This window comes from Mastomys coucha, unplaced genomic scaffold (assembly GCF_008632895.1).
Source record: "Mastomys coucha isolate ucsf_1 unplaced genomic scaffold, UCSF_Mcou_1 pScaffold21, whole genome shotgun sequence".
Taxonomy (NCBI): Eukaryota; Metazoa; Chordata; class Mammalia; order Rodentia; family Muridae; genus Mastomys; species Mastomys coucha.
The window spans coordinates 19,558,283-19,569,806 of NW_022196904.1; the positions used below are offsets into that span (position 1 = coordinate 19,558,283).

At 51.7% G+C, this 11,524-nt stretch overlaps 1 protein-coding gene across 4 annotated transcripts; it reads right to left on the reverse strand.

The window, feature by feature from the left end:
- Positions 1 to 1,502: 1,502 nt before the first annotated feature.
- Ccdc97 (coiled-coil domain containing 97) lies at positions 1,503 to 9,459 on the reverse strand. Of its 4 annotated transcripts, XM_031385792.1 has the most exons (6): positions 9,233 to 9,459; positions 6,175 to 6,627; positions 5,278 to 5,547; positions 4,925 to 5,054; positions 4,351 to 4,466; positions 3,298 to 3,418 (listed from the first exon to the last, which is right to left on the reverse strand). In XM_031385792.1, exons 1-5 carry the CDS (start codon positions 9,279 to 9,281, stop codon positions 4,391 to 4,393), a joined length of 978 nt encoding a protein of 325 aa, XP_031241652.1. In that variant the 5' UTR covers positions 9,282 to 9,459; the 3' UTR covers positions 3,298 to 3,418; positions 4,351 to 4,390. The 4 variants fall into 4 exon arrangements, with proteins under 4 accessions (XP_031241650.1, XP_031241651.1, XP_031241649.1 ...); XM_031385790.1 differs by lacking the exon at positions 4,351 to 4,466 and having other exon boundaries at positions 1,503 to 3,418; positions 9,233 to 9,453; XM_031385791.1 differs by lacking the exons at positions 4,351 to 4,466; positions 4,925 to 5,054 and adding an exon at positions 8,596 to 8,672 and having other exon boundaries at positions 1,503 to 3,418; positions 9,233 to 9,453.
- Positions 9,460 to 11,524: the final 2,065 nt, after the last annotated feature.

Sequence of the window (11,524 nt, forward strand, 5' to 3'; positions counted from 1 at the left end):
GCATTAGGAAAGTAGAAAACCACTGCTCTCTAGTGCTAGGATTACAGGTTTTATGCAACATTGAGGATGAAGCCCTAGGCAAGGGCTGTACCAATTTAGTCACAACCTCTGCCCCGAGGACTGCATTCTGTGATTAGTATTTTGCTCACGTCTAACACACATTTCGCTGTTGGTATCCTTGGTGTCTGTGTGAGAGGCCCACTCGTCCTTTTAGACTGGTTTCAGCTAGGGTGGGGAACTTCGAGCAGGTGGAGCCAGCATTGGTATGCCCACCTGTGGGCTGAAGACTTCAGCTTGTGAGTTGTATAGGTTGCCTTTGACAGGGTTTGGAGGTGCCTGCGTTAGGATGGGGGAATGGACGGACCCTTCACTTTGTGCTGATGTTTTCAGATTAGGGAGAATTCCCATTGTGTGAAACCATTGGCTGTTGTATGACCAGCTCTGGTTGGCCTTAGTGCTGAGTGGAGCCTGTCTGCGGTGTCCTTTGCTGGCGGGTGCCACGCTGGCTCAGGGCTGGCTGTGGCAGCGGGTAGGGCAGGGCAGGGGTTGTGGTGGGCACTGGCCTTACGCCCAGCCTTGGTATAAATATCCCCGGGCTGTTTACTCGGCCCCAGCCCTGGGGGCGGCAGCAGCCCGGCAGGTCCTGGAGGGTGGGGGATGACCAGGCCACACAGCACAGACACTTCCTTCTGCTCAGACAGGTCGGCAGCCTTGCTCTCCTCTTGTGGGTGGGGACAAGGTGGTGACCCCTTGGTTTAGGTTCTTAGGGGCCACCAGTAGAGCTCTGACCTGGATTTCCCAGGGTCTGGGAGACAGACAGGGAAGGGGATGGACCAGGAGACAGCAGGGAGAGGGACAGGAAAAAATGAGGGTGCAGGCTGGGGTGGGGGCGGGGTCAGGCTACCGACAATGGTGTCAGGCGCTCAGAGCTTGCCGAATGACAAGGGAGAAGTGTGTTTGGGGATTGGAGGGCAGAAGCCAGGGAGAAAAGGGAGAGGATGGGAGTCACGGGGATACAGATGGGGTAGGTAGGAAATGAGGACAGTGTGGGGGCAGGCAGGGACCTCCCCAGAATGGAAGCTGAGGCTGAGGGAGCAGGTGGCCAGAGAGGTGGGGGTAGGCATGGGTGCAGGGCAGCAGCCAGCAGAGACCTGTCTTGGGCAGGCAAACAGGAGACATGGAGGTGGGGGCCGGATGCCCACAGAGGGGCTCTCCCTCCCTGACTCAGCCTCTCCGCCCACCCCATCCCCAGGATCCAGATCAGAGGCAGTGGCGCCAGCCACCATGGGGGCTGCTCAAGTGGGGTGTGCTTTTGCTGTCTCTGCCCCCTCCTCTGTCTCCACCTTTCTTCCTGTCTCCTCAACTAATCCCTGTCCTTGTGGCTGGCCCCACCTCTGTCTCTCATTTGCAGACTTGTCTGAGCCATTTGACTAACCCCAGATCCTGACTCAATGGCTGTGCAGCTCAGCTCTTTTAGAAAGTTACATAAGAGATTGATGGAGGGTAGTTTCTATCTTAAATAAGTTTAATGATCGGACAGAACACTGGTCAACTGTGAAAAATACTTAAGCACTCCTGGCTCCTGTCCAGTGTGGTGGGATCCCAGTTGGCGATTCACTGCATACTCTGGGGAGGTAAGGGTAGGAGTGTGACAGTCCATCACCTGCCACCATACCACAAAACTTGCATCTTCTACAGTCCCGTGGGAGGAAGTCTGTCTTTGCATCTCCACCATTGTCCAATGAGGTCACATGGTGGCACACTGGCTAAGTGTGTTCCAGTCTTGGCTCTGCCTGGGAGTCCAGGTGGTCTCAAGATGGGACCTTTCCACCCTTTGTGACAAGTGGCAGTTGACAGTCTTGTTTCCAGGGCTGTTAGGTGTCACTCAGGCCTGGCCCAGACTGAGCTCTTGAGGAGCTTTCAACAGTTTAAAAGAACACCCTCTACCCACCTGGGTGAGTTTACTTGATACAGACAGCAGAGCCAAGAGCCAGGGTCAGGACCTTGGCTTTACAAAGCAGTTTTGAGGGTCCTTCAGGTATGGCCACAGCAGTTTGGATCCTCAGGCCCAGACATGCTAGCCTCCATCCCCACAGGTGCAGGTTGCTTCTGTCTGCTGGGGACACAGGGGCCGGGTGTGGGGCATGGGAAGGTAGGATGTCTGGGTTCCCACAGGCCATGGCTGAGTCACAGGCAGCCATCTGGCTTTCATTAGCCCAGGGCAGCAGGGGGCTCTGTGGGGCGGGCCCTGTGGCTGGCTGGGGGCAGGGACACTTGGGGCAGGCTGTGTGTCTGTGTGTGATGACTCAAGACCCATGATAACAGCCTGTTGAGTATTTGGGGAGTGTAAACAGGAGAGGGAGAAGGAGGTGGAGGAAGTGAGGAAAAGGAAAATTGTGGCTGGGAAGGGGGGCTGGTAGGGGAGAGTCCCCTCGAGTCCCTCCTACACTCAAGCTGGCCCTGTGGTACTCAGCTCTGCCTCTGCCAGCACTCCCGAGCCTGTGTCCAAAAGGAACAGCAGAAGCTGGTGCTACCCCTGGGTTCCCCTAACCTCCACCCACAGGGAAGGCTTCTGCTGCCCTTGGCTGCCAGGCCTAGGGGAGGGGACCCAGAGAACCTGAACAGTAAAGGCTGAGACAGAGGGGCAGACATCAAGGCCTGGAGATACATGGAAATGAACAAGGATGGGGAGGCATGAGGTAAGGTGGGAGCTTGGGGGAAGCAAGAGGTGCCCAGTGTAAGACACTGGCAGGGAGGGGTGGAGAAACTCAAGCTGTGCTGGGTATCAGGTGGAGCTTGACACCAGCATCCATGGGGCAGCTGCAGCCACCAGACAACTGTCAGGGCCCAGCTGTGGTGTGTGGGCACAGCACCCGTGACACAGAAATTCGCAGAAGGTGGATGCACAGAAGTTAGAGATCTAGGAACCGAGTGGGGCAGTGACATGAAGGGAGAAAGCGGGTAAGAATAGAATGGGTAGTCAGGACACAGGGACTCGCCTGTACACACAGCATGTGGGAAGCCGAAGCAGGACTGAGTTTTAGGCCAGCCTGGGCTACAAAGCAAGTAACAGGCAAGTTAGTGCTACAGAACAAGATCCTATCTCAAAGAGAAAAGACAGGTGGGGCCAGAGCAAGAGGGGCAGTGATGTTCCCAGAGAGAAAAGTAGGAACCCCTAAACAGAAGTGGGGGCATTGTCTGAGGTGGCCAAGTCTAGGGGGCTTGTCTTGATGGCCTGAGTCACTGGGCCAGCTTGTAATCAGCTGCCTGCAGCGGTGGCTGGAAAGGTGGAAGCCATCAGTCCCCATCCAGCTCTGCACTCGACACATCCTCAGGCTCCTCTTCATCGAAGTACCGATCCTCCTCATCACGAGCCACAATGTCCAGGTTGTCAAAGTCAGGGTTGTCATCCACCGTGCTGTGGGGAAGAAAGCTGTCAGGGCTGTCAGGCATCAGAGGAGGCTCAGGTTAGGGGATCTGACCTCCTGAGTATGCTTGTGCCTTTTGGAATCTTAACGAGGTGTTTTCCCAATCAGCCTACATAAAAAATGCCTCTTTGGCCAAGCAGTGGTGGCGCACGCTTTTAATCCCAGCACTTGGGAGGCAGAGGCAGGCTGGTGGGTTTCTGAGTTTGAGGCCAGCCTGGTCTACAGAGTGAGTTCCAGGACAGCCAGGGCTACACAGAGAAACCCTGTCTCGAAAAACCAAAAAAAAAAAAAAAAAAAAAAAAAAAAAAAAAAAAAAAAAAAAAAAATCTTCTTTGACAGATCGTAAGGTGTGACACCACCACACTCCGAGGGCTTCTCACGCTTTGTCTCTTATGTGGCACTCGCCCCAGTTCCACTGTGTGACCCCGAGTCACTAAGGCTCCACTCCTCTGGGATGAGCCATCTCAGTTCTACCTCAGCACTGGAGTTCTTTTGTGCCTCAGGGTGCCTACACCTGTGCTCACCCTTGCTCTTTGCAGAGCTGCTCAGAAAACACCCCACTGGGGCTCTGACCACTGCTCTGCTCCCATGCAGAGTCTTCAGAGCTCCATCACCAATGGAAGTTGGGCAGTTCCCCACTGCAGAGGAAGATTTCCTTCTTTCGGGAAGGTAATCCTTGGCTACATCCATCCCTTGCTTTAACCCTAGCATCGACACAGCAGATGTACACAAGTGTGAATTGATTGTGGGACACACCTGGGTATCTGCTGCCCTCCTGAAGGAACAGGCTTGGGCCCCCACTTCTGGTGTCCTCTGGGTTACCTAGTGTACTAGTGGGGCTGGCTCCTAGGTGCCATAGCCAACACCCTGCACAGCCTTGGTGGCCCCAGGTAGCAGTGGATGAACCCCACTGATGTCAGACCTGTGGGATCCCAGCATGGTCGCTATGGCAGCGATAATCACTACTCCTGTCCCACTGAAGCTAGTTGTGGACATAGTTCCCATGTCATTGGGCCTGGATGTGAGCAGGGTCCAGAGCTGCCAGAATAGGAAAATGACAGTTATTTGTTATCTATCTTCCTTCCTTCCTTCCTCCCTTCCTTCCTTCCTTCCTCCCTTCCTCTTTTTTCCCTTGAGACAGGGTCTCATCATGTCTCCCTGGCTGGATCAGAGGTCCAACCACCTTTGTCTCTCAAGTGCTAGGATGAAGTATACCCCATTGGGCTTCACTTAATGCTTCGTCAACACTGTGCTAAATGTTGGCTCAGTTTATCCCCTCGCTTACAGATAAAGGGGCTAAGGCTGAGAGGGACAAGGTTAGGTCAAGACCCCAGCTACCTCCCCCTCATTGATCTGAAACTTCCCGAGTGTGACACTAGAACCCTCAGTGGGGAACTAACTATTCCTGAGTGCTCTAGAACTGCTAAGGAAGGCCTTTTGAGGAAAGGCAGGGACCTGCTTGAGACCATGGGTGCTGGGCTGGGAATGGGAGGCACCTGTAGTCAAAGCCCCCATCCTTGCCATCCAGGAACCGCTGGTGCATGCGGCTGGTGAACTCCTCTCGAAGGATCAGCCTCTCTTCTGAGTCAGGCACCCAGGCTTCCGAGTCTTTATCCGACCTCTGGTCTGTGGAGATACCCAGGTGGGTGGCCTGAAGGAGTCTTGACGGGTTACCAACCCATGTCCAGCCCGTGCTGCTAAGACAGCCCAGTCTCTGCCCTCCTGGCACAGACATTGGACACAATGGCGATGCTGTGCTCTGGAGCCTGCACCACAGCAATAAGGAGGAGATGGCAGAGAGGGGGCCCAGCCGGGTGACACAACGTGGGGGAACAGACCCTGTCCTCACCTTCCTCATCACTGTCCTCTTCCTCCTCAAAGCAGGCCTCCTCCTCCTCTTGCTGCCTGAGCAGCTTTTGCTGCAGCTCCCGTTCCTGGTAGGACTGAAACAGTAGGTCGGAGAGTGGATAGGCAGGCGTGCCGGGGGAGCCAGACCTGGGGGCCTGCGGGGCTGGTGTGCGGGCACTGAGCTCTTCCTGGGTGAGGTATTGTCCTATGTACTGCTCGTACAGTAATGGGGCCCGGAACCGCATCTGCTCGTCGCTAAAGTACTCGCCTCCTGTGCATAAGAGGCAAGGTAGAGTGTGTGAGCACACATGTCTAGGCATGTATGTGCGTACCCTGCTTGTAAGACGTATACATTTGTATGCAATTCAGGTACATGATAAAACCACCCACAGGAGCCACGATGTAGGCCGGGCTAGCATCAAACTCACAGAAATGCTCCTGCCTCTGCCTTCCAAGTGTTGGGGTGTAAACTGCCACAGCAGGCTCTTCTTGGTGTTTTGTTCAGGGTGGCCTTGGGGGACATGCCCGCCCTGCCCCCTTGGTTTCCCACGAAGAGTGCACGCACGGTGTTCCTTAGGTGGCTGCTGTTGTCCATCAGAGGACAGTGACTATCTACAATGCCACCTCTGCCAGCACTTGAAAGGCTGAGGCAGGGCAATTTGGGTTCAAGGACAGCCTGGACACTTGTGAGACTGTGTCACACAGATGCCACTCTGTCATCTGCTGAATTCTGACCCTGTCTGCTTATCTTTCTCTCCCTTACCTCACTAGGGTCTGTGTCTCTGGTCTCTTTGTCTTAAAACCTATTTCCAAGGATTTCTCTGGGCTCCTGCTCTGCTTCAGTCCACCTCTCCTCCCACCTGTGTCCCTCTCACCCTCCCCCCCCTTCCCCACACACCTTGGATGAGCTCACGCAGGGCAGCATAACGCCGGTTACGCAGGCGGGTGCGCAGGGTTCGAGGCCGGGCAGTGCCCTGCCGGGCCACCTCGGCACAGTAGAAATCAGCACGGTGGTCTCCACGCAGATGGCCGAAGCAGGCCAGGTGCTCTTCCCGGAGGCCTGTGCGGAAGCGCTCCAGGAACACCAGTGGTTTCTTGTGGTACAGCTGGCCCAGGATGGCCACCTTCTCAGGCTCTGTCAGATCAGGCTCACCCTGCTGCTGGCTGCACACAGGCAGGTGGCTGGCAGCAATGGCATGCAACATGGCACTCACAGCTGGACTCTCTGCCTGGGAGCTGTCACCGTTGGGGATGCCTGGTGTACTCTCTGCTGTCTCCTTCTCCTGAGGTCCAGATGGAATGGGAGGCTGGCTCATCTCCCCCCAGTGCACACATCTGGGCTCCACACAGTCTGAGGGTCAAGAGGAGTCTTTAGTTAAAGGCATCAGGGGAAAGGGGCTTAGGCAGGAGGAGGCTGGGAACTGACACACGCACACTGCTCATGTTTACTGAGCATCTACTGCATTCTGGGTAATGTTCTAGGCCTTAGATAGATCATGGTGAACAGGTGGTCCCACTGTGATGCTGCGTAGTCAATAGCCTAATTAATTAACAAAACCATGGAATATGTCAAGTGCTTTCCCACTACGTAGAAAAACAGTCAGATAAGCCTGGTACAATGGTACACACCTTTAGTTTCAGCACGGAGGAAACAGAGGCAAGTGGATCTCTATGAGTTCAAGGCCAGCCAGGACTATGCAGTGATATTGAATCTCAAAAATAAAATCTCAAAAAACAAACAACAAATCCAAAACACCAATGATGATGATGATAATGATGATGATGATGATAATAATAATAATAAATAAAGTATCCAATGAAAAGCCAAAAATGACAGAAGAGGCAAATGTTAGGATGGCTCAGTTTTAAACTGCAGGATAACAGGCTTTCCAGGAAACTGACATCTTGTAGCTAGGGAGATGGCTCAGTGTTTAAGAGCACAGGCTGCTCTTTCAGAGTCCAGGCTCAATTCCCAGCACCCACATGGCAGCTCACAAACCCTAGCACTTGGGAGGCAGAGGCAGGAGGATCTCTGTGAATCCGTGTCCTGCCTGGTCTACAGATCAAGTCTAGGACAGTCGGGGCTACACAGAGAAACCCTGTCTTGAGAAACCAAAAAGGAAACAACGACAGAGCAAACAGCCAGTTTCTGGTACTTTGGTACAGCAGTCATAAGAGAGAGCGACCTAAGAAACAGGAAGGAAGCAGAGCACCTGTGCCAGGATGGAGGGGTGGCCGGCAGTGACTCCCGGAAGCATCAGAGGAAGGAAATAGCCTGGATGCTGGACAGAATTATATATATATATATAGTCCCAGCATTCAGGAGGCTGAGGTAGAATGATTCATGAGTTTTAGACCAGGCTGGACTACATAGTGAGTTCTAGGTCACCTTGGGCTACACAGGGTGAAACCCCACCTCAAATAAATAAATAAACATACAATCAAACAAATGAACGAATAACGACGAAAAATATAACAAAACAAAAACCTAATCAAGTAGATGTATGGATGTCACTGGGGATCCTACCTGACTGGAACAAGTTCAGGGTAGAGACCAGGCTGTAGTGGGTGATGAGTAAGAAAATAATGAGCAGTATATATGATTCTCTGGAGAAGCCAGATGTTTGGAAAATATCTAAAGGGCCAAAGGGCACTAGTTTTTTTCTTTGGTAAACGTTCTTTGGGAGTGCTAGGAGTACAGGCCTGCTCCACCACAGTTTATGTGGTGCTGGGGATTGAACCCAGGGCTTCAGGCATGCTATGTAAGCATTCCACTAATAAGCTACGTCCTTAATCCCTGGCTTTGAATCTTCTAGGCTCCTGATTATAGATAGGCCCATGTCACCATGCCTTGCCCCAGATTCTCTTTTATGTCTGGAGGTATGGCTTCATGGTAGTGAGTATAATTGGCAATCGTAAGGCTTGAGCCCCAGCACCAGAAAATTTAAAAGATATATACAATTTTGTTACAGAAAATGTTAATATATATACTTTGAGTCAGGGCCTCACAGTACAGGGTCTCACTTGTAGTCTGGAACTCACTATGTAGTTTAGGATGTCTTCAAACTTAAGGGTAACCTGCCTCAGTCTCCCAAGTGCTGGGATTACAGATGTAAACCACCACAACTGGAGATTATCAAAGATTGAAACACACAGTAGAACACACAGACTCCTGTCTCTACATTCATACACCTGCTATTCAGTTTCAGTAACTCCCAGCTCCGAGTTGTCAAACAGCTTCTACTATACCTCATCGAACATCAGACTACTATGAAACATTAAAGACAGGTGTGGTAGCTCAGGGCTGTAAACTCAGTACCTTGGGAGCTGAGACAGGAGGACAGCAATTTGGAGGCCGATCTTGACGATAATAAAAGGCTGACTGAAAAACAAAACCTATAAACAAACAAACAAACAAACCGCTAAAATTCAAACAATCCACCAGGCAATACTTGTAGGAAGTCAGTAGAAAAGTAAAAGGCATTGAAGGTACAAAGGAGAAAGGACCCAAAGAGGCAGAATGGACTGCAGATGTTGGGGGCAGGAAGAATTAGAATGCAATGGGAGCTGTTGGTTTGATGTAAGTGAGCTTGCATGGGTCAAGAGAGCTAGCTTGGGATACAGAGAAACTCAGGTTGGCACAGGAAAGATGTAACTTGAGAAAGGTTGGTCTGAGACGGGAAGAATTTGCAGCAGAGTTATTTGCTTGAGGCGTTGGCATGGTAAAAAATGGGCTTGCCTAGGACACAGAAAGGGGTTCATTTAAAATAAAATGAAGGGAAACGTCAACCTGCCACAAGGCCGAATAACCAGTCAGTCCCCCAAAGTGGACCCAATGTTGAAAGTGCCCGTAAGCTGTGGTCAGACTTCCTAGAGTCCTCAGCGCTTGCAGGAACCATTTCCTGGTCACACCGCAAGAACACCCTCCCGCCACCTGAGCCTGGCCAATGTCTCACCATTATCGGGCTTCCTCTCCGCCACCGCCGCAGCTGCCACGGCCTCCATAACCGGTCTCCGACACAGTAACCGCCGCAGCGGCCTCCGGAAACCAGGCTGGACCCTGCGTACGCGCAGGTACTTCCGGCTACGCAAGTGTCTTTAAGCGCCACCCAAACACCAAAATTCCGGGTCAAAGGCGGGCCTTCTTTATGCGCATGTGTGGCCCCGCCCCGAGCAGGCGGCTCAAAAAAAAAAAAAAAAAAAAAAAAAAAAAAAAAAAAAAAAAAAAAAGCGCTAGGTTGAGCGGTCTGGTCTTCAACCTATCAAACTGGAAAGTCAGCCGGGATCACGTGTCATTCGATCGCTACTCTAACTCCAGGTCCTCGTGCAGTTAACATTTGGAATGGTTGTACTGGCGCTATCGCATAGACTCTCGAGTCCTTTTAAAAATGTTTATGTGGTCAGGAGTGTGGATAAAATCCAGTCAAGATTGGCAGCAAGCATCTTTAACCGCCGAGCCATCTCACCCAACTTTGTGCTCTGTAGATTTGGCTTCCTTTTATCATCACATCCAGCCTGTTAGGCTGGCGTGAGATGAAGTCAGGGAGAGAACCTTTGTGTTTCCAAACAAGAAGGAAACCTGCAGATATGACGGACTAGCTGTGGGAGGGGGAGGGACCTGCCCACCACAGGCAGTCAGAGGCTTTCTGGTAGGGATAAAGGCCCCAGATGAGTCCTGAAAGGCATGGGCAGGAGTTAGGAAGTATTTCAGGCAGTTTAGCTGGCAAAGGTACTTCTGGGTGCTGTAATTGTTTTCTATGGGTCAGGGCATACAGCACTCAGGAGACAGAGGCAGGGAGATCACTGAGGGTTTGACCAAGTCTTGTGTCAAGAAAGCACAAAATAAGACTACTGGAGGCCACTGGTTGGTGTCAGATCATACAGGGCCTCGTAGCCTTATGAGGTGGTTGGAGACTATAGGGTTTGGGGTAGGAAACCAAGGAAAGGAACTGGAGATCACAATGAGGAAGGTGGTGGTGCATTAATCTAGAAACAGGATTGGAAGAGTTAGAATTTGGTAAGCATTCTCAACATTTGGGGAATGGCCTGCTTAAAACTCAGCTGCAACACCAGGAATGGCCAGTAGAGGGCGCTGCTGGCCCCCCCCCCCCAACAGGCCAAGTGCAGGCCCTCAAGGCAGGCTAAGGACAATGAGGATCCTTCCTTGCCTTCTAGAGCAAGTTGACAAGTGTCTTTTAGGCACAGACATGGTCCCTCCTCAGCCCTGCATCTACTTAGCCTCCCTCCTGGTGTCTGGCCTTGTTGCACCTAGGTCCTGGTGCACTGTAAGTGGTATGCATACCTTTTGGATTTTGGATTTAGGCTCTTGTCTTGTTTTTCTTTTTTTTTTTAAAGGTATATTTATTATTATATGAAAGTACACTGTAGCTGTCTTTAGACACTCTAGATCTCATTATGGATGGTTGTGAGCCTCCATGTGGTTGCTGGGATTTGAACTCAAGACCTTTGGAAGAGCAGTCAGCAGTGCTCTTACCTGCTGAGCCACCTCACCAGCCCTATCCCTAGTTTGATAGGTTGTGGCTCTTCAAAGGCTCTCCAGTTCCTACAAGAGAGCTGGAGTGAGCTGTCCACACCGCATCAGATGTGAAAAATGCAGCTCGCACAGGAGAAATGAAGCTAGGAAGGACAGTGGGCTAGAGTCCCACCCCACAGCTCACCCTGCACTTTCTTCTTCTCTAGAAAGCCCTCTTCCTTCAGGGCTTCTCTAAACTTGGTGAAGAGGGACTTGGTGCTGTAACTGGTTACAAATTTGTATTCCCTGGAGGAAGAACTCTGAGAAGAAGGGCTAGGGTCATCTCTGCAGTGCTCAGATCCCTAGAACTGTTCAGGATGATGGGGAACAGAGCAGGCAGCCAATACTTGCCCGTGTGTGTGTGTGTGTGTGTGTGTGTGGGGGAGGTACAGGGCTACCCTCAGAGCAGCATCCAGGCTAGACCTTAGGGGTGTGGTTGGACAATACACCTGGAGATGGGCCTGAACCAGCACAGTCTCATTCTTACAGCTCTCATCTGTCTGTCCCCTGCACAAGGAGCATCTCGGTTATGTGAAGTACAGAACCAGTTTGTTTAAATAAATGAGTGAGACGTTTTTCCTTCCAAGGCCTCCCATCCCAATTAAAGGCCAACTGCAGTAACACTTCAGGGTTGCAACCCTGCTTCCTTCCTGATAAGAGGTGCCATGTCATTTATTGAAAGAAAAGAAAACAAAACAAAACAGGGTAAAACATC

Bases quoted from the DNA above. Each gene is read 5' to 3' on its own strand.
- Ccdc97 (XM_031385789.1), bottom strand. From the start codon at position 9,281: ATGGAGGCCGTGGCAGCTGCGGCGGTGGCGGAGAGGAAGCCCGATAAT. The intron at 6,628-9,232 runs GTGAGACATTGG...CTTGACCCTCAG, and splicing joins GGAGAGGAAGCCCGATAATG to ACTGTGTGGAGCCCAGATGT. The intron at 3,419-5,277 runs GTGAGGACAGGG...TCTTCCCCACAG, and splicing joins AGAGGACAGTGATGAGGAAG to CACGGTGGATGACAACCCTG.